The sequence below is a fragment of the Panicum virgatum genome, chromosome 2N, assembly GCF_016808335.1.
Source record: "Panicum virgatum strain AP13 chromosome 2N, P.virgatum_v5, whole genome shotgun sequence".
NCBI classification, from domain to species: Eukaryota; Viridiplantae; Streptophyta; class Magnoliopsida; order Poales; family Poaceae; genus Panicum; species Panicum virgatum.
This window is the reverse complement of record NC_053146.1, coordinates 38262935-38284579: the sequence shown is the minus strand read 5'-3', so window position 1 is coordinate 38284579 and position 21645 is coordinate 38262935. Positions and strand designations below refer to the sequence as shown.

At 51.2% G+C, this 21645-nt stretch overlaps 1 protein-coding gene across 3 annotated transcripts; it reads left to right on the top strand.

The window, feature by feature from the left end:
• Nucleotides 1-18373: 18373 nt before the first annotated feature.
• Nucleotides 18374-21645, top strand: LOC120660371 (peroxidase 4-like). Of its 3 annotated transcripts, none has more exons than XM_039938882.1 (5): nt 18374-18781; nt 19156-19293; nt 19373-19564; nt 19648-19813; nt 21096-21645. In XM_039938882.1, exons 1-5 carry the CDS (start codon nt 18719-18721, stop codon nt 21485-21487), a joined length of 951 nt encoding a protein of 316 aa, XP_039794816.1. In that variant the 5' UTR covers nt 18374-18718; the 3' UTR covers nt 21488-21645. The 3 variants fall into 3 exon arrangements, with proteins under 3 accessions (XP_039794816.1, XP_039794817.1, XP_039794815.1); XM_039938883.1 differs by having other exon boundaries at nt 19073-19293; XM_039938881.1 differs by having other exon boundaries at nt 18864-19293.

Here is a 21645-nt window from a genome sequence, read left to right as displayed (position 1 = left end):
AGTCAGCACAAGATGAAAAGGAAGCAAAACTGCTACAAGTCTTGTCGGGTACCATGATTAGGGGCACCCTAATCAGGGGACTAAAATCGCCCTAAAAACAAACGCATGCTGGGCAACCGGGCCCAGGAAGGCCTGCAGCCTCCTTCTAATCTGGAAGAAAGGAAAGGACTCAAAGAAGCCCAACACACGGCCCACATACTTAGTGCGGCCCGTCCGCACCCCCCTTGAACCCGTGGGGTGATCTCCGCCTCGCTCGAGGGCTCCCCGCCGAAGCCCTCGACCGCACCCCGTGCCTCCGCCTCACTCGAGGGTAGTGAGCCTGCCCTCGAGAAAGCGGATCATCTACGCCCTAAGGAGCTGAGCAGCTGGACCCCTGGGGTCCGACTCCATCTCACCGGACCAACGGTCCCGAACCCGCTTCCCGCTCGGGGACGGGTCCGGTGTCACCATGTGTCCCAGAGATGGAAATTCCCAGCACCTGTGGCCGAGGACCCGGACCCCCACAGATGGGTCCGGGACCCCCACGTACCTATCCAGACCCCCATGAGCTCTCGGCTCAGCTAGCTGCCCGGGAGGGGTCCGGAGTGGCCATGTGTCACGCGGACACGGGCGCAGGCACAAGCCTTCCACTGGAAGCTCCCTCACCCACCCGTATTAAGTGCAAGTGGTTGAGGTGTGCTCTTCTGACGCCGGGCAAAGGCACCCCTCGGCAGAAAGGACAAATGGCCCTTCCGCTCACCCGCCCGCCATACGAAGGCATTAAATGCCAACCACTCCTCCACAGCGCCCGGGTCAGACGACGTCAGGCCGCCACTCCCCACAGTGGTAGTGACCGGAGTCCTGTCCGCCAACTCCGGTCACTGCTCCCCGGCACTGTGGCGGCGCTGTGGGAACCTGCGACGCAGTGCAAGACGTGTTTAGCACTGCTCCAGCTACTATGCTGCCAACTCCCCATGCCTCCTTCGTGCTTTCTCTTCCGTGGAGCCCCCAAACAGCATGGGCATGACTCTCGGAAGTGACTCCGGCCTTGACCAGGACAAGACCCTGGCCTGCAGGACCTTCGGAACGCCGCCACGCCACCCGCAGGAGCTACCAGGACGCCGGCGTGATCTCCGCAAGACCAAGGACGATCCCAGGATGACAGCCACGTCCGGCGCCATACCCCACATTGTACTTTCCACAGTGCTCGACCACTGCACCCCCACGATTCGGGGAAAAGACGACAACTTTCATGACCCCATGTGCATGTACACTGTCCCTCCTTGTGTCTATAAAGGGAGGAGGCGGGAGTTCCCTTAGGGGGGTCGACCCATTCGGTAGGACACAACGCTTCGCACTACTAGTAGAGCACACACGCTCCTCTAAAGCCCGATATTGGCACTCGCCTCAATCAACTCCTTCTCTAGCAGAGACTTGGGAGCTTCCCTCCCTCTCTCGCCTCGCCTGTACCCCCTACTACAGGCACCCCCGGGGCAAGATAGTACAGTGCTCTTGCACACCCCTTTGCTGGACGTACGACCCCATGGCCGGAACTAGGATAAACCCGTGCATTACTGTATTGCCTCTTGCTTCAACATCTGGGACGAGGAACACGCAGCATCATCACTGGTTGGGTCCGGACCGCCGAGTCAGGGCACCGACAGTTGGCGCGCCAGGTAGGGGCAGCGTTGCGTGACATTTCTCTTTTGTTCCCATTTGATCTCCAGGGATGGCGAGCAGATCCAACCCATTCCCCATGGGCGTCTTGGATCTGCTCCCAGCAGGATACGTGATCTAGTTCGGGAGTCTTGAGTTCAGAGCAACCGGCAATGGTTACCTCATGGAGCTCTTCTCGCCCAGACGCAACCCTGACACTCTGACTTCACCAGCCCGGCGCAACAGGCGCTCGGGCCAGCACCCGCGACAAGCGTGCGTGGAGCGGCACCAGGCGGCACGCCTCAGCTCCCCCACGTGGGTTGAGGTTGCCATGTCGCAGCTCAGCGTCGCAGCCGACGGGGCCACCGCATCGTCATCACGCGCCTCAGCGTCACCTACGCCGGCACCATCATCGACTGCAGCCCCAGTGCCTCCCAGGGGGCGCGACTGCGCCGTCGCCCTTTCCCTTCGGGATGCGCAACACTGCCACCTACGCCTCTTCATCCAGTGCCAACTTCGCCGAGTACGAGGATCTGCTGGGTCATCACCTCCTGTCGATCCGCAACCTCATCGCATTGTCTCCTAACGACTCCTACCCCGAGACGGCGAGCTCGATCGCCGACGACATCAGCTTCTTCATGGACAACTTCACGGCCGAGGAGGCCGAGGACTACTCCGGGGTCCGCGACCCTGACGCTTTCTGCTTGTTCCAGCTCGCAGCGGCTTACTGCCTCACCTGCTCCGAGGACTCCAGCGAGGGGGATTACGATCCCACCCGGGAGTGCTTCATGGTCAAACTGGTGGTGCCGGCTGCGGCCCCTTCTTCTTCGTCAAGCTCGGCGGCGCGGCAGGCACAGCTTGCGCAGCTCAAGGAGCTTCAAGACAAGCTCGACGAGTAGCATCGGCAGACTCAGGAGCTGCGCACCGCACTCGAGCAGCAGCGCACCGCGCGTGGCGCGCATGCCCAGGCGGCGGCACGCGTTGTCCGGGAGCGGATCCTAGTCGACGACAACATCGACAAACTTCCGAAACTGAAAACGACCGGCAAAAAACTCGTCGCTGCGGCCTACCTACTCCAACCAATGCCCGAGTCGTCGACGACTTCGGGTCGCAACTTGCACCATGAGGCACAAATGCTCATCGAGCAAGCTGCTGTGCAGCAGGCCGAGAGCTCTGCGTCTCGCATGCGCTCGATAGTCTCGAAGCAGCTCGGTGGGACTGCACGGCAGGACCATGAGGTTTCGGTGCACACTCCACCAGGAGGGAACGGAAAGGCAGCCGCAGCGCTTGATGCGAAGGCACCCTCGGTGCACGACCGCATCGCAAAGACTCCCACAAGGGAGCGACTCCATGACACGCGCGGACATGCCGGCGACGGCGACGCCCGCTACATCATCAATGGCAGGAAGTACACCCCTCGATGGGGTGGATGCTTCGACCCCGAGCACGACAGGGGCGAATCACCGGAGCCTCCGGGCACCCGTGTGTTTAGCCGGGAGATTCATACCGCTCCTTTTCCCCCACGCTTTCGACAGCCCACCACCCTCGTCAAGTACTCGGGCGAGACCGATCCCGTAGTTTGGCTCAACGACTACCGCCTAGCATGCCAGCTGGGCGGTGCGACGGAAGACGCGGTCATCATCCGCAACCTTCCCCTTCACTTTGCTGACGCACACGAACGTGGCTCGAGCACTTGCCCGCGGACCAGATCCACAACTGGGCCGACTTAGTCCAAATCTTCGTGGGCAACTTCCAGGGCACGTACGTGCGCTCTGGGAACTCCTAGGACCTCAAAGGGTGTCGGCAGAAGCCCAATGAGTCCCTGCGCGACTACGTGCGGCGCTTCTCCAAGCAGTGCACCGAGCTCCCCAGCATCACCCATGTCGAGGTCATCAATTACTTCATCGAGGGCACGACGTGCAGGAACCTGGTGCACGAGCTTGCGCGAAGCCGTCCCGCCAACACCAACGAGTTGTTCGACGTTGCCACCAACTACGCCGCCGGCGAGGAGGCTTTTGGTGCCATTTTCGATGACAAGCCGAACAAGCACAAGGAAGATGCGCCCGCAGAGGGCGGCAACGCCAAGATCAACGCCCTCGCCAAGAAACAAAAGCAGGGAAAGAAAGGGAAGAAGCGAGCCCCACAAAACCAGCGTGGACCGGGGCAGGTGGAAGACTCCGACGAGGCCTTCGTCGCCGCCCCGGACCGCAAAGGACCTCGAGCCCCCCCTAGAGGTGGTGGCGGCCTATTCGACGACATGCTCAAGAAGCCGTGCCCTTACCACAAGGGCTCGGTCAACCACACCCTCGAGTAGTGCGAAATGCTCAGGAAGTACTACAACCGCATCGCGCATCGCGACGAGGACAAGAAGAAGGATGCTGGCAACAAAGGTGGAGATGACGAGTTCCCCCCGGTGGAGAACGCCTTCTTCATCTTTGGAGGGCCAACGACGAACATGACCTCTCGGCAGCGCAAGCGTGAGCACCGGGAAGTCTTCTCCGTCACCAAGGCCACACCATCCTACCTCGACTGGTCGGAGGACACCATTTCCTTTGGCCGTGAGGACCACCCCGACTATGTCCCACACCCGGGACGGTACCCGTTCGCTGTCGACCCCATCATCGGCAACACCCGCTTCTCCAAGGTGCTCATGGATGGAGGCAGCAGCCTCAACATCATGTACGCCCACACCTTGGAGCTCATGGGGATCGGATTGAACCAGCTCCGCCCCAGCAAGTCGCCATTCCATGGCGTTGTGCCGGGGAGGTGAGTCCAACCCCTCGGCCAGATCAACCTTCCTGTTTCGGCAAGGCAGCCAACTTCCGCAAGGAAGTGCTCACCTTCGAGGTGGTGGGGTTTCGGGGAGCCTACCACGCCATCCTTGGCCGTCCCTTCTACGCCAAGTTCATGGCCGTCCCCAACTACACCTAACTCAAGCTGAAAATGCCGGGTCCAAGGGGCGTCATCACCGTCGGCTCCTCGTTCGAGCACGCCTACGAGTGCGACGTCGAGTGTGTTGAGCACGCGGAGGCTCACGCAGAGGCTCATGCGGAGGACGAGGCCTTCGCAGCCACTCTCGACAAGATGGCAAGCAAGGACTTGGACTCCACGCACCGACACGCTGGCAGCTTCGAACCCACCGAAGGTATCAAGAAGGTGCCCCTCGACCTGAATCGCCCCGACGATAAGGCGTTGCAGGTCAGCGCCACCCTCGACAGCAAATAGGAAGTGGTGCTCGTCGACTTTCTCCGTGCCAACGCAGACATCTTTGCGTGGAGCCCCTCGGACATGCCTGGCATACCAAGGGAGGTCGCCGAGCACTCCCTTGATATCCGACCCAACTCCAAGCCGGTGAAGCAGCGCCTGCGACGCTTCGACGAGCTCAAGCGCCGGGCGATCGGCGAGGAGCTGCAGAAACTTCTGGCTGCCGGATTCATCAAGGAAGTATTCCATCCCGAGTGGCTAGCTAATCCTGTATTAGTGAAGAAAAAGAATGGGAGTTGGAGGATGTGCGTAGACTACACTAGTTTAAATAAAGCATGTCCGAAGGTTCCCTTTCCTTTGCCACGTATTGATCAAATCGTAGATTCGACTGCGGGATGTGAACTTTTATCCTTTCTTGATGCTTATTCCGGTTACCACCAAATCAAGATGAAAGAGTCCAACCAGCTCGTGACTTCTTTTATCACACCTTTCGGCATGTACTGCGACGTCACGATGCCCTTTGGCCTCAGAAACGCCGGAGCTACATATCAGCGGTGTATGTTCCACGTATTCGGGGACCATCTTGGGCGGAACGTAGAAGCATATGTCGACGACATTGTTGTAAAATCCAGGAAGGCAGACGACCTGGTAGCCGATCTCAGGATCGCATTCGATTGCCTAAGGGCCAAAGGGGTAAAACTCAACCCCGAGAAGTGTGTGTTCAGATTCCCTCGAGGCATGCTCTTGGGCTTCATTGTATCCCAGCGGGGCATCGAACCCAACACTGAGAAAGTCTCGGCCATCACTCGGATGGGACCAATCCGAGACCTAAAGGGGGTACAGAGGGTCATGGGATGCCTAGCGTCCCTCAGCCGATTCATCTCGCGTCTCGGCGAGAAAGGCTTGCCCCTGTATCGACTCCTGAGGAAAACCGAGCGCTTTGCGTGGACCCCCGAAGCTCAAGAAGCCCTCGACAGGTTGAAGGCATCGCTCACTCACGCCCCTATTCTCACACTACCTGTAGATGGCGAGCCCCTCTATCTGTACGTAGCTGCGACGACCCAAGTGGTCAGCGCGGTGGTCGTTGTCGAAAGACAAGAAGAGGGCCATGCTCTGCCTATCCAATGGCCGGTGTACTACATAAGCGAGGTGTTGTCTGAATCCAAGACACACTATCCGCAGATTCAGAAGCTGCTATATGCAGTGGTTTTGGCTCGGTGCAAGCTGCGCCACTACTTCGAGGCCCATCCTGTCACCGTGGTCACGTCTTTCCCTCTGGGAGAGATAGTTCGCAACAGGGAAGCCGAGGGTAGAATTGCCAAGTGGTCCATGGAGCTGATGGGAGAGACTCTCACCTACGTCCCCCGCAAAGCGATCAAGTCCCAAGTCTTAGCCGACTTCGTCGCTGAGTGGACGGACACTCAGCTACCACCACCACAAACCCAAGCTGAATGCTGGACCATGTAGTTCAACGGGTCGGTGATGAAAACCGGCACCGGCGCTGGCCTCCTCTTCATCTCACCCCTCGGAGATCACATGTGATACGTAATACGCTTGCACTTCCCTGTGTCTAACAATATGGCGGAGTACGAGGGCCTCCTCATTGGCCTCTGCATCGCCATCGAGCTTGGCGTCAAACGCCTCGACGTACGCAGTGACTCTCAACTCGTCATCGACCAAGTGATGAAGGAGTCTAGTTGCCACGACCCGAAGATGGAGGCATACTGCAATGCAGTACACCGCCTCGAAGACAAGTTCGACGGCCTAGAGCTCAATCATGTCCCGCGCAAGTACAACGAGGATGCCGACGAACTAGCCAAGATCGCGTCAGGGTGGACCACCGTCCCCCCCGAACATCTTCGCTCACGACATCACCAAGCCCCTCGAACGCCGGGCCCTCCGGCGGGAACCCCACGGCAGACGAGGTCGAGCCCATGGACATTGACTTCGAGACCTCCTCCCTAGACGAGGCCGAAGCAAATGGAGATCGACGAGGCCCCAACTTCGCAAGATTGGCGCACTCAGTACCTCGACTGGATGATTCGAGGGATCCTACCCTCGTACCGCGCTCAGGTGCGGCGCCTCGCTAGGCGGGCCAAGGTCTTTGTCCTAATCGACGATGAGCTGTACAAGCGCAGTCCCTCGGGCATCTTGCAGCAATGCATCCCCAGCCCCGAGGGCAAGGAGCTGATCCGTGTCATCCACGCTGGCACCTGCGGTCATCACGCCGTGCCGCGCACCCTCGTGGGTAACGCGTTTCGACAAGGCTTTTACTGGCCCACTGCGGTCGTTGACGCCACCGACGTCATGTGGACCTGCGAGGGTTGCCAGTTCTATGCTCGAAAGACGCACCTCCCGGCCCACGCTCTGCAGACCATCCCCATCTCGTGGCCGTTTGCCGTGTGGGGGCTGGACCTCGTTGGCCCGCTGCAGAAGGCGCCTGGGGGTGGCAATCGACAAATTCTCCAAGTGGATTGAGGTTCGACCCATCGGCAAGATTACATCCGAGCAAGCCGTTCTGTTTTTTACTGACATTGTCTTCAGGTTCGGGGTCCCGAACTCGATCATCACCGACAACGGCACCCAGTTCACAGGCAAGAAATTCTTGGCATTCTGCGACAGCTACCACATACGCGTGGACTGGTCGGCTATGGCGCACCCACAGACGAACGGGCAAGTGAAGCATGCCAATGGCATGATCCTCCAAGGACTGAAGCCAAGGATCTTCAACAAGCTGAACAAATTTGGCCGGAGGTGGCTCACAGAGCTACCCTTGGTTATTTGGAGCCTGAGGGCGACCCCAAGCAGAGCCACGGGCTTTACCCCGTTCTTCCTCGTCTATGGCGCCGAGGCCATGCTCCCCACGGACCTGGAGTACGGGTCACTGAGGCTCAAGGCCTATCAAGAGCAGCAGGACCAGCAAGCCCGCGAGGACTCGCTGGATCAAGTGGATGAGGCTCGAGATGTGGCTCTCCTACACTCTGCGTGCTATCAGCAGTCCTTGCGAAGATATCAAGCGCAGAGAGGTCCGCGCTGAGACCTCAACAAAGGGGACTTGGTGCTGAGGCTTCGACAGGACAACAAGGGCCGCCACAAGCTCTCACCACCGTGGGAAGGCCCATACATCATCGCCGAGGTGATCAAGCCCGGCACGTACAAGCTGGCGAACGAAAACGGCAAAGTCCTCACCAATGCTTGGAACATACAGCAGCTACGTCACTTCTATCCTTAGAGTTCCGAGCTATTTATACATCATTTGTACTCGCATTTATGATTTCCCGAAACAATAAGGGAGTATGCTTTACTTGTTTATTTTTTGGGAACTTTCCGGACCCTCGAGGGCTCGGAAGCGCACGAACACTGAGGTACGCCTGGCTTTACCCTCGGCAAAGCCAAGCCTTCCTCAGGGGCTACTACGGGGGGAACCCCCGAACGTCCCCAAAAAATTTCCAATGTTTTTTCGAAAAATTTCCATATCTAAGTTTCTCGTATACTTGGGAAAAACGGACACAAGGCATAAGCAACTACGGTACGAGGCCGGCCGAGTCGTGGGGCCGCCTACGCCTCCGGGATACGGCACCCCCCTCACCACCTCACACATAAGTCGGTTATGAATGTGAAATTCCTCGCAGAAGTTTACCAAAGTCGCATGCGAGAACATGGAAATAGAGTAGAGAAAACAAGGGCTCAAACGCACAAGGCCTCGATGGGCCACACTATCGATTCATAAGTACGAATTACTTAATCCAAAAGTACTATTACAATAAAGTACTAACTCATTACATGGGCTCCGAGGCCCAGACTACATATAGGTTATCATCCCCCCTTTGCGGGTCTTCAGCGGCATCGAATTCGGCTATGGGGGGATGTCGGTTTCTAGCTTCGCGGCAAGGACGGTGGCGAACTCCTCGGCGGCGGCGTCGGCATCATCCTGGAGCTTCGCGGCCTCCGCCACAATGTCCACGACGGGCAGGGGCTGCGGTGCCGTGTGCGGTGTGGCACGCGCCCCGGTCTTGAGGGCCTTGGTCGGCGCAAGCGGGGCTGCATCCCTGGCGATGGCCCCGGAGCTGGTAATCGGGGAAGAAGCGCTGAAGTCAGCAGGATTGGGGGGGGCAATTAAACGAATGCGAAGGATAAAATCAAAATCACTCACCCTGATCGGGCACTCATGCTGCGCTTGCCCGAGCCGCTCCATCGGGCCCGCAGCACACTGACACTTCTCGATGACTGACCCTAGGGCGTCGTCCTTGGATCGGCCTGGAGCCTCGAAGCCGTCTGCGCGAGCGTCTCCGCATTCGCTGCGGACCCGCCGCCACTCGTCGACATCGCGGGCGTGGGAGTCCCCCTACCCCTCGCCGGTAGAGACGACCTCTGTCCTGTCGCGGGTGTAGACGACCTCCTGCCCCGCTGCCGGCGTGGGCGACCTTCGTCCCGCCGCTTGCGTGGGTGATCTCCGGTCTGCCCCTACGAGGGGTGGATTCACCAACGACCCTGGTGTGAGCCTAGCCTCACCCAGCGTCACGGGCACATCCTCGTCTCCAGCCCCTCAATAGACCGGCGGGGAACCCGCGCTTGTCGCCGCTTCATCGTCGTCCGAGAAGTTGATCTCGGCATCCGAGGAGCCCTCCTCCTCCTCGGTGGACTCGGGCGTAGTGGGCCGTGGCTTCCCCTCCGCGTGCGCAATTCTGCACGCCTTATCGTGCTTTTCCTTCCTCTTCCTCTTCCTGGCGGCGGCCACCTCTGCCGTGTCCTTCTGCTTCTTCACCGCCTCTACTTGCAGGCGGTTGACTTCACGTTCCTCCGGGACCGGAGGCCTCGAGGTGTAGCCCCTGCGGCTCAACCCCTGCGAAACGCAACCAAGCCAGAATCAGGAAGTGGGGAGAGGAGGAGCACAAATCGGCAATGAATTGAAACTGGAACTCACCACAGAAAGGTACCCCGCCTCGGGGCGCATCTTGATCTTCCAAAGATCCTCGCGGTTGTCGGGAAACTCCGCCACTGCGTTCCTCGCCCTCCGGGTAGCGATGTCCCAGGGGAGCAGCACGGGCAACGTCCTCGAGCCCGAGGCACGGGCCTCGGGGGTGAGATCGAAAATCGGCAGGCTCCTCTCCGTGAGAGGAATCACCCTCTGCCGGTGAAAGTTCGCGATGACGGCTGCCTCCGTCAACCCCTTCCTCGCCAGGTGCCGCAACGCCTCGGTGAGCACTTCGAGCCTGGCCTGATGCGCTGGGGGCGATACCCCCAGTCCCACTTCTCCGGCCTCTCCCGGAGCACCTTATTGGTGAATGCCGGCAGCCGGTTGCCAAAGTTGCGCTGGTAAAACCACCCTCGAGTCCACCCGGCATTGTTCGTCGTCATCCTGTTGGGGATGTACAAACTCCTCCGGGTTGGGCGCAAGTGGAGCATCAAACCGCCGGCACGGGCGAACCTCTTCGGCTGGGCCCGCACATTCTCGATGAAGAGCTCTCTGCGGAACAAATGGATCCACAGATCCCAGTGCACTTCGATCCCAAGATACCCCTCGCAGACAACGATGAAGACCGCCGCCTGCGAGATGGAGTTGGGGCCGAAGTTGTGCAGCTCCACCCCATAGTACTCGCACAATGCCCGCATGAATCTGCTGACGGGGACGCTGAATCCCCGCTCGTGGAGTCGCACGAGGCTCACGACGTAGCCCTCGGGGGGACTCGGTTCGGTCTCCTCCGGCCGCGGGGGGATCCACGCCGGTAGCTCTGAGTTGATGTTCACCGGCAGCAGCCTGTCGTCGACCAGCTGCTCCAAAACCGCCTCAGTGGTGGTGGACTTCCCCCACAACAACGGCTTCTGGACATCTGACATCGCTTCGAACCACTGGGGGTGCGGGAAGGCAAGCTTTACGGCGGCTAAGGTGCGCTTTCGCTCTCTCCTTCTTCCTCCTCTCACTCTCGGCTCTGGGCTCAGGATGCAGGGGAGGCGGAAAAGGCAAGGGAAACGAAGGCAAAATGGCCAGGTGAGCCCAAACAAATCGCCCCTTCCCTGTTTTTATTCATCAAAACGGGCGGATACGCCGCCGTGGCCCGAATCTGCCGCATTCGATGCGGTAGATTTTGCCGTCGCTGACAGCTGAGCCCCACGACCACGGTACTATCCGTCAGCCGCCGCCCACGCCTATTCGCCTACCTAAAGCAGCCGCCTGAAAAGGCGCAGCCACACTGCACCACACGTATTGGGCCACGTCGCCCACGACCAGCGAAAGACCTGTGCGCACGACCTGCGACCCCGCGCCGTTTTCGAACCATGACGGAATGTTCCTTTAGGGGGCTCTTCACCCTCGAATGAACCTCATTCCGAGGCCTTACTGATCAGGGGTTCGAAGCCAAGCCCGTCGAGGGTTCGACAGGCGCCCCAGGTCACCAGAGTCAAGGACTGCATGGATGTGCCGTACAAGCTACCCTCAAACACGGAGTTCGAGACATCCTACGCAGTGTTCAAGGCCAGTCGAGGGTGCCTAGCAGGGGGATCCCATCGAGGGAGAGCATCGAGCCCTCGGACCCTATCGAATGGGTCCGAGCTCCGCCTAGCGAACCTTTGCGAGCGCTTTATGTGACGTGTCCACGGACCACAAGCCAACCCTTATCGAACGGGGCACGGACGTCCACTTGAACTACCCGATAACAGCTCACTAAAGCAGCCATAGCTTGCGGCCCGGGCATGGGTAGCATGGTGCGCTTCACCCCTCCTCCCTGTGGAAGTGCGACGAGGGCCGTAATAAAAGTCGAGGGTTCCCCGAACGCCTTTACGCAGGCCAGGGCTCGGGGGCTCCTCGCACACTGTGGCTCAGGCCGCACCCTCGAATGGATCGACGACCGTCGATTATGAAGTTCCACGTGTTTAACCAAAACTCCCACTCTTGACGCGCGCCTGCCAGATGGTTCAGCTGGACACTGGGTCGCTGTGCCAACACAAAAAACGCCGAGGCCGGCTAAAAAAGACGCTGGACGGCCACCTCAGTGAAGCGACCAAGCAGGGCGACGTTTATAGCCCTTGGACGAGTGCAAACACTCCTCCAAGGCCTCGGGGGCTACACCCGCGGGTGCGCTGACGCGCCCCTGCGGAGGAAACTTCATACATTCGAGGACCAAAATCCTCTGCAGAGGTGGTGCCCACCCTTACACCCTCGATCATCCCCTCCGCGAAGGAGAAGGAGACTTCATTGCTCTTTGCAAACAAAGATTACAAAGGAACAAGATTAGAGTTATGCTGATTGGATCTCTAACATTGTGCCTATTGAGAAAAATGACTCGGGCAAGATTAGAGTTTGTATTGATTTTAGAGATCTTAATAAAGCTACTCCCAAAGATGAATATCCTATGCCTATAGCTGATATGTTGACTAATGAAGCTTGTGGACATCGTGTTATTAGCTTTCTTGATGGTAACGCTAGTTATAATCAAATATTCATGGCTGAAGAAGATATATCTAAAATGGCATTTATATGTCCAAGTTTTGTTGGTTTATTTGAGTGGGTTGTTATGACTTTTGGTTTGAAAAATGTTGGTGCAACTTATCAAAGAGCTATGAATTTGATCTTCCATGATTTGCTTGGTGACATCTTAGAAGTTTATATTGATGATATTGTGATTAAATCGGCCGGGTTATATGATCATTTAGCCTATTTAAGACTTGCTCTTGAGAGGATGCGTCGGTATGGTTTGAAAATGAATCCACTCAAATGCGCTTTTGTGTATCGGCTGGAAAGTTTCTTGGTTTCATTATTCATGAGAAAGGCATAGAGATTGATTCTAAAAGAATTGAAGCCATGAAAAAAGTTGAGGCTTCTACTTGCAAGAAAGACTTGCAAAAGTTTCTAGGCAAGATAAATTATTTGTGGACGTTTATTTGTAACTTGTCTGGAAAGATTGATGCTTTTACTCCTATTCTTCGGTTGAGAAATGAAGCCGAATTTACTTGGGGGGCAAAACAGCAAGAAGCATTTGAGAAGATCAAGCAATACTTGTCTTCACCACCGGTACTCAAAGCACCTAGGAGGGGTGTTCCTTTTAGGCTTTATGTGGCAGCGGAGGACAAAGTTATTGGGACTGTTTTGACTCAAGAAACCGAAGGCAAGGAGTATATTGTCACTTATATAAGCCGACGGCTCATTGATGCGGAAACAAGGTATACATTTATTAAAAAATTATGTTTGTCTCTCTATTATGCTTGTACCAAGTTGAGGCATTATCTACTATCTAGTACTTGCATAGTAGTATATCAAACCGATGTAATCAAACATATGTTGCAAATGCCGATTTTGAGTGGAAGAATTGGTAAGTGGGCGTATGCTTTGGTAGAATATGATTTGGCTTGTGAACCTTTGAAATCAATGAGAGGCCAAATCATAGCAGATTTCATTGTTGAACATCGGATTAATGATGAGCATGATTTGGAAGTCGGCTATATTACTTGCACACCATGAAAGATGTATTTTGATGGATCGGTTTGTAATGATGGAGTAGGAATTGGTACCGTTCTTATTTCTTCAAATGATGCTATTTTTGAGTTCTCAAACCAACTGGAAGAATGTTGCACAAACAATCAAGTTGAGTATGAAGCACTTCTATTTGGCTTGTAGTTTTTGCAATCCATGGGCATAAAACATGTTGAAGCTTTTGGGGATTCACTTCTAGTGATGCAGCAAGTGTCCAAGGTATGCCAATGTTATAATGGTTATTTAAATACATATCTTGATAAATGCCTAGACATTATTTTTTCCTTTGATCAATTCGTTATAAAACATATACCGAGAGAAGAGAATGGAAAGGAAAATGCTCTGGCTCAGCAAGCATCTGGCTATTCTATTACAAAAAAATATTTTCGTATTCGAAAGCCAATGCAAATAAAAACCGAGCTGCAGTTTCTGGATCAACCGGTCCGACCGGTCTGACCACCCAGGTTTCTGAAAATTCTGATTCGTAATTCAATTGTTAAAGCCGAAGGTCAGGATTGGGGAGTTCCTCTAATATCCTATTTAAAGGATCCTGGTCGTGGTGCAGAAAAAAATATTCGGCATATGGCATTTAAATATGTTTTAATTGACGATGAGCTTTATCGTCGAACTGCCGAAGATTTACTTCTCAATTGTTTAGACTCGGATCAGGATAGAGTTGCTATGGGCGAGGTTCATAAAGGCATTTGTGGTACTCATCAATCAGCTCCTAAAATGAGGTGGTCGCTTAGGAGAGTCGGTTTTTATTGGTCTTCCATGATGTCTGATTGTTTCAAGTATTATAAAGGGTGTGAAGAATGTTAGCGGTTTAGTGATTTGCAATTGGTACCTGCTGCGTTGATGCACCCTATTATTAAACCATGGCCGTTCCGGGGTTGGGGGTTGGATTTCATTGGACAAATTAATCCTCCATCTTCAAAGGGTCATCGCTTCGTGTTGGTTGCTACGGATTATTTTACTAAGTGGAGTGAAGCGGTTCCTTTGAAGAATATGACACATAGAGAGGTGATTGAGTTTATTACAGAGCATATTATTCATAGATTGGCTAAACAAAATGACCTTTCTGTTGTTGATTACCATGATTTGATGATGGATAATATTGATGAAGTGACAGACAAGTGTTTGAGAGCTTTGAAGGAAATAAAAAAAAGTTTCGGGTTGCTAGAGTTTACAACAAAAAGTTAAAAGGTAAATCTTTTCAGGTTGGTGAGCTGGTTTGGAAGACAATATTACCTCTTGGAATGAAAAACAATAAATTTGGTAAGTGGTCGCCAAGTTGGGAAGGTCCGTACAAAATTATTAAAGTTATCTTCGGGAATTCATATATGTTGGAGACATTGCAAGGAGATCGTCTACCTAGAGCCATCAATGAAAGATACTTGAAGAAATATTACCCCAGCGTGTGGCAAGATGCATGAAGATGAAGATGGCCGCCGGTTTTTTGAGATTGCCCTTAGCAGTATTTTTAGGCCCATGTATTGTATAGTAGGATTCTGTTGTTTGCTTTTTAGCTTGTAAACTCAATAAAAAGCAGGGGGGCATTTGTTCGTCTCCACGGCGTTTAAGGGCGTTCTGAGTGGCTTGCCGACCTCAGAGCAACCCTAGATCTTCGAGCTCCAATAGGGTCCCTCCCGAGCTTGAGGTTTTAGGTCTTTGCTTGCTTTCTAGAAGAACCGGTCTGACCGGTCTGCTACACCGGTCTGACCGGTCGAGCGCAGGGAGTTCATTTGTGACGATCGTTTTGACAATCACGCACGTTCTAGTGCATTCATGTGTGTTTGGCGCAAATTTGTGTCAATAGTATCTGGAAAAACGCGCCTCCTACAAGTTTTCTTATCATCATCTCTATCTTTTCTCTGTTACAAAAAAAATAGTTTGTTGTTATAGAGATGTGTTCGTTCAGAAGATAAAAATGGGGCAGGTGAAGTCAGAGAAATTTAAGGAACCAAGTTTGAGTACATTCATGCTGAAAACTAAAAAGAAATTTGAAGTGTGTTAAATTCAGGCAGCTGTGTCTGTATGGGCGCAAACCACACACGACGACCGCCGTCGCCGGCCAGTCCAATTTTCCAGCAGTGTGTGGTAAGGTAACATATCATTTGCATATATGCAATGAGGTCTTCAGCGAAAAGTATGTCCCGTCTGCCTCTCCTCTCTTGGACAAACTGCTGGAGTACTTTTTACCCAAAGTTTGGACCGAAGACAAACTAGTCAAAAAGATTTTTCAGATGTAGTCACAGATTACTTGAATTTTCCACACATGTGAACACTATCTAGAACCTGGAATCATAATGTAGAGGTGGATAGATGACGGCTCTCTTTACCCTATTGAGCTAGGGTCAAACATAAATCCGTCTTCTCTTCTGTCATCGATCGCTTGTGTATATATAATACCACACGCTCCTTAATAGGACCTAGATCAGTTGACTCTCTCGTCTACTAGCTAGCGTTAGCCCCGGCCCTTAGCTATATAGTATGCATCTTTCTCATTCCAGTTCGACGGCTACACAAATAAATAAATTCACATAGCCCTTCTTGTAATCAATTTATTGACTATTTATGATATATAGTGTTGGATAATTAACTTGCTGCTCGTTTAGTTCCTTCAGTCAGATAGAAGTAGGATGAATGGTTCAGTCAGAGGTTAGCTTCAGCTAGTTAGTCTAGTGCTAGGCATGTGAGATGGGATGTTTGTTTTTCCTCTGCCCTGTGTTGTTGTTGACTTATTGTTTGTTGATTCTTCTCTGCTGCTACAAGCCAACAATGGAGTCATGATTAATTGGGTGTGAAAAGGTCATCTCCTTGTCGTCCTTGGGTTCGGTATCTCTCCAATCTGATACAATTCTCTGAAATGCTAGAGTTTGGTGTTTTCTCCTGTCCATCTTAATGAAGGTGCTCCTGCTATCTCTAGCTTGTCAAAGAAACAGCTCCTTCGTAGGCTTGTGTTTTCTCATGTATTGTTGTTCGGTGGCGATCCACCTACTTTGCTTAATGCTCTGAGAAGTACCTAAATTGAACTTCTACTGTAAATTATGTTTAGTTTACATAGGGCAAGCAATACGCCATGTTAGCTACTTTCCCGGTCCAAATTGCAGTACATTTTAGATTTGTCCTAACTCAAACCTCTGTAATATAACTTTACCCAGGTTTATATAAAAATTAACACGACAATGTCTATAATTGGATTAGTTTTGTCAAAATTTTAATAAACGTGTATTGATAATTCAATTATTTGAACTTGTATGTAGATGCTAATATAGTTTCCTAGAAACTTGGTCAAAATTCACATCACTTTGAACTTGCTCGGCCATCCCGAGCATATAGTTCGACTGTCCATTGCTTTTTAGCTGGCAAACTGCTTTGCATTTGACAAAGCAAACACAAGTAATTAGCCAAACCAAACCCACTCAGCCTAGATTGAGATATCTGCCTACGGATGGAGTAGCTCACTCCATCCCTCCCAAGTTCTTTTCCTTGCACAATTTTCCTTTATTTCTCTTGACGCAGATAGCAGCCGACAGTGGCAAGTTCATCAACACGCTTATTAGCTTGCAGTCTCTTCCTTCCCGTGTAATGCATTGTGATAATGCCACCTGCTGCAATGACATGTGTACATGTTGCGGCCTGATGGCTACCCACGAACTAATTAAGAGCGAATGTGCATCCAAACCTTTTTTTTTTGGTCTAGCTAGGTTGGTATCATCCAACACACACTTTGAAAAAAATGTCACATCCCTTTCAAGTTTCAACAATTCTAGTAGCATGTGCACGCAAAAGCATGCAGCTCCCATTCGGATCCCCAAAAACATCTTAGCGTGAAACTGAGCTGCCTCCTTCCGGCACAAATGTAACAGCTTTGGAATTGTCAAAGACTGTAAGAAAAAAGTTACCACCCGTTCTAAGTATATATATCGTTGCTTCCAACAGTCACGGTACTCAAATGACTACTAATTTTTGTTCTAGAGTATTAATTTATAAAGTGTAAACTATTACACTATTAAGAAAATGTTCTATCATTTAGTTTTAATACATTCAAACTAAACACATGCGAAGTAATGTATAGTAATTTTTTTAATAGTTGTCTGCATGCAACGCAAAATGAAATGAAGCAATTGCTATTGCAAGTGAAGTGGTGGGTTGTTAGAAGTATGAACTGCATGCCTCCCTTATATATAATGCAAAATTCACGGAATTGATTCTAGAGAGAAATTACCATGGTAAAACCACGCTCGAACGAAGTCCTCGTCCAGGCAACATGCATGCATATGCTACTATGTACTAGAATAGTAGTAGCCTAGTAGGTACACAATTCATGACAAGCTTGCTTGCATTGTCAAGGCAACTACTCTGACCGTGAGCGTCAGGGCGTAGATTTTGTCCTGTTCACAACAACTAAACCTTTTGAAGCAAACTGTCTGTGCCCCTTTCTTATATGTAACACCACACCACACTGTAACAAGTAAGATGCTGATTTCCTCTTCTTATATATGAGTTTTTTTTACGTTAAACAAGGGGTACGCCCCTACTGGAAATTTATCGAAAGCAAGACAAAGTACTTAAAATTACAAACAGAGAAAAAAACTTTGAAGCAAAAATGTCAGTCATGCATGTCGCTGAGACTGTTGACTACACTCCTGCTCTAACATTTTCCGAACCAGATACTTTAAAACAAAATGATAATACTATTATATGTGATCGTCACTGCTATAGTGTCCAGTGGTAGGCAAGAAGCATGTATATATGCAAGTTTGACCATTCCTTGCCGGCCGGCATCAACTCTGAATGCTTCCGGGTCATTCTTCCCTGCAGGCTGCAGGTAGAATAGAGAATCCTTGTGCCCATCACACGCAACGCAAATATCTGCAGCTGTTGATAAAAATCTTAAGCAAAAACATTTACCTGGAGGATTATGGGGCAACACAACGTCACTAGGTACCACACTGCACACAGCCAACTACTAGCCTTCTCAGAGGCTGAAGAAAGGGTAGCTTCGCTGAGCCGTCACTAACAGTTTATATACAACAAGATTAGAAAAAAGGGCCGGGCACATATACACATGCAGGCAGCATGCCTTCTGCATCGGTAGGGTACCTTCAGTCCTTTACCAAACCGTGTTGCTCTTTTTCGCTTTGCTAGGTGTGTACGTGTATTACAACATGCCCAGAATGTCCCCACGCATGCATATTCCGTGCATGCATGCTGTCCTAAACTACATGCAGCTTGCAGAGATGCTTGGCAATGCAGGCTTCAACAACTCTGCATGCGTCGTCCGTTCCTCGTCATCCTAAGTTTTTGCGTTGTTACACAATGCGTGCATACACCAAGGTAAGGTATGTACACACCTACACACACCTGCCTGATTCCTGAATTCCTGTTCGGCAGGCAGATAGCATAATGAACCAGCTTGATTGCCGGAGGGTCATCAGTTGCTTTTCAACTCGAAGTCCAACAAAGCAGGTGAAGTCGTCGTACCATAAGTCCATACTCCATACATGATGTATCCTAGCTAGCTAATCATATGTTAGTTTTTTATGCATAGATTGCTGCTAGCTTCAATATTATACACACAAGTTGCTGATGCTAAAAAACCAGAAAACCCAGTTGCCCAGGGCGGCTTGGGCTATAAATACCCATGCATGCTCCCCAGCTAGCCATCTCATTCTACAGCCAAGGATACACACTGCAGCAGTAGCAGCACTTGGGATAGGAATACTACCCATTGATTGACATCGTCGATCATGGCTCCAGCATCAGCTGCAGCAAAATGCAGCAGCGGCATCGCTCTGCTCTTGCTCCTAGCGCTAATGGCGGCCGGCACTTCGTGGGCGCAGTTGTCCACCAGCTTCTACTCCTCCTCGTGCCCCGGTGTGTACGACGCCGTCAAGTCGGTGATGAAATCCGCCATCGCCACTGAGCAGCGCATGGGCGCCTCCACCGTCCGCCTCTTCTTCCACGACTGCTTCGTCCAAGTACGATACCACCGCCATGCATCTGTTCATATCATGCATGCATGCATGACTAACCTAATTTGGTCACCGTGCATTGCAGGGCTGCGACGCGTCGCTGCTGCTGGATGACACGGCCAGCTTCCAGGGTGAGAAGATGGCGACACCAAACAACGGCTCCGTGAGAGGCTTCGAGGTCATCGACACCATCAAGACTGCCGTCGAGAAGGTCTGCCCCGGCGTCGTCTCCTGCGCCGACATCCTCGCCATCGCAGCCAGGGACAGCGTCGTCATCGTGAGTAGTGCTTGCATCCTTCAAGTCTCAACTGTGATCGATACTGTGTGAAGTGTCTGATGGATGCTGATGGTGATATGCAGCTGGGTGGGCCAAACTGGGACGTGAAGGTCGGGCGGCGGGACTCCACGACGGCGAGCTTCAGCGGCGCCAACAACAACATCCCGCCGCCGACGTCGGGCCTCGCCAACCTCACGTCGCTGTTCGCCGCGCAAGGCCTCTCCCAAAAGGACATGGTCGCGCTTTCTGGTGCGTTTTGTGATATATTCTCGTGTTTTTCAAAAATATCCTTCCTCAATATTGAATTATATTCCAAGTTGGCATATATATAAGAAAGTTGTTATATATAAGAAATATATAGCAACACGCTTTCCACGTACACTCTATTTACTAAATAATGTGGCTTTGTTAGGTGGAAGATGCAGTTGGTATATATAATGTTATCACCACCGGAATTTGATAGTTCCGTTTTGACTTGGAAGCTTTAATTTAGGGAACATATCTAGTGCAAACCAAGGACCTCGTGCAAACCCGTGCAAACCTACTAAACAAAGTTTCAAAAAATTCTGAAAAAAATCATAAATGTGCTTCTCAGATTACATCATCTATATATAAAATTTCATGGTCAAATTCGTCTTACTCTAGAAGTTACAAAAAAGACAAATTTGAGATGCATTTGAACCATTATTGTTGTCAGAAAATTTGTCTTTTTTGTAACTTCTAGAGTAAGACGAATTTTACCATGAAATTTTATATATAGATGAGGTAAGCTGAGAAGCACATTCATGATTTTTTTCAGAATTTTTTGAAACTTTGTTTAGTAGGTTTGCACGGGTTTGCACGAAGTCCTTGGTTTGCACTAGATACGTTGCCTCGTCGTCACTTATCAAGCTGTGACATGTATGACTAGCCAAATATATAATTGTTGGCCCATGTGTGTTCATACTACTACTAGACAAATATGTTTTAAAATTTTATTATATGAAAGTTGGGCCAAGCAGTTATATCCGTGCAATTACAAAAGAAAAAAAATGGGTGACATGCCACACATATTGTCGGCAAGGGGTTTCTTGAAGAAAATTCTTTGTCCAAAGCTTTAACTTAAAAAAAAATCCTGCCTCTAACCAGATAGCAACTTTAGTGAACTTCGGATGGCTGAAAGATCAGTCTTCCACCTAATATCTTAATTTGACGAAATACTAAAGGATGTGCATTAAAGTACTTGCATATTATACACATATATACCAAGAGTGGTACAAGTTAGGTACAAACCATGTGGTTCCTTTTGTTTTGCTTCATTCCTAGAACCAGATACCTTTTTTTTTTTACAAATTTAGACAATCAAGAACAGGCTGTATGTTTTTTTAAAAAAACAAGATGCTTCCAAAAGTTTATGTGCTAATTTAAGCGGTAAATAATTCATTTTCTCCACCACCCCATTTGTAACTTAATTCCGATCATGCATGTTTCTCTCTATACAGTAATCTAAGTCATTAAGCAATTTTCGTTTGTGTAATGCCTCTTTTGCCAGGAGCTCACACCATTGGCCAAGCACGTTGCACGAACTTCAGAGCTCATGTATACAATGACACTAACATCGATGGCACCTTCGCGAGAACAAGGCAATCAGGCTGCCCTAGAAGCTCAGGTTCAGGGGACAACAATTTGGCGCCTCTGGACCTTCAAACCCCAACAGTCTTTGAGAACAACTACTACAAGAACCTTGTCTGCAACAAGGGCCTTCTACACTCCGACCAGGAGATCTTCAATGGCGGAGCCACTGATGCACAAGTTCAATCATACATTAACAGCCAGAGCACATTCTTCTCGGATTTTGTGACGGGCATGATAAAGATGGGTGACATCACACCATTAACCGGCTCCAATGGGCAGATCAGGAAGAACTGCAGAAGGATAAACTAATAAGAGGTGCTGCACACTATCTAGCAAGGGTTTTCAGTGTGATGTCCTTAAGTTTGTAATATGTCTACTTTCACAAAATTGTGAGATCATCATGTTGTACCAAGGTGTTGAGATGTTGTTCATTTGAATAATTAATCCATCATTTGTTCTTTAGACAA

Excerpts from the sequence above, each read along its gene's own strand:
- LOC120660371 (XM_039938881.1), top strand. The coding sequence starts at position 19,063 with ATGGCTCCAGCATCAGCTGCAGCAAAATGCAGCAGCGGCATCGCTCTG. Across the intron at positions 19,565-19,647 it reads CCAGGGACAGCGTCGTCATC|CTGGGTGGGCCAAACTGGGA; the intron begins GTGAGTAGTGCT and ends GGTGATATGCAG. Across the intron at positions 19,814-21,095 it reads GGACATGGTCGCGCTTTCTG|GAGCTCACACCATTGGCCAA; the intron begins GTGCGTTTTGTG and ends CTCTTTTGCCAG.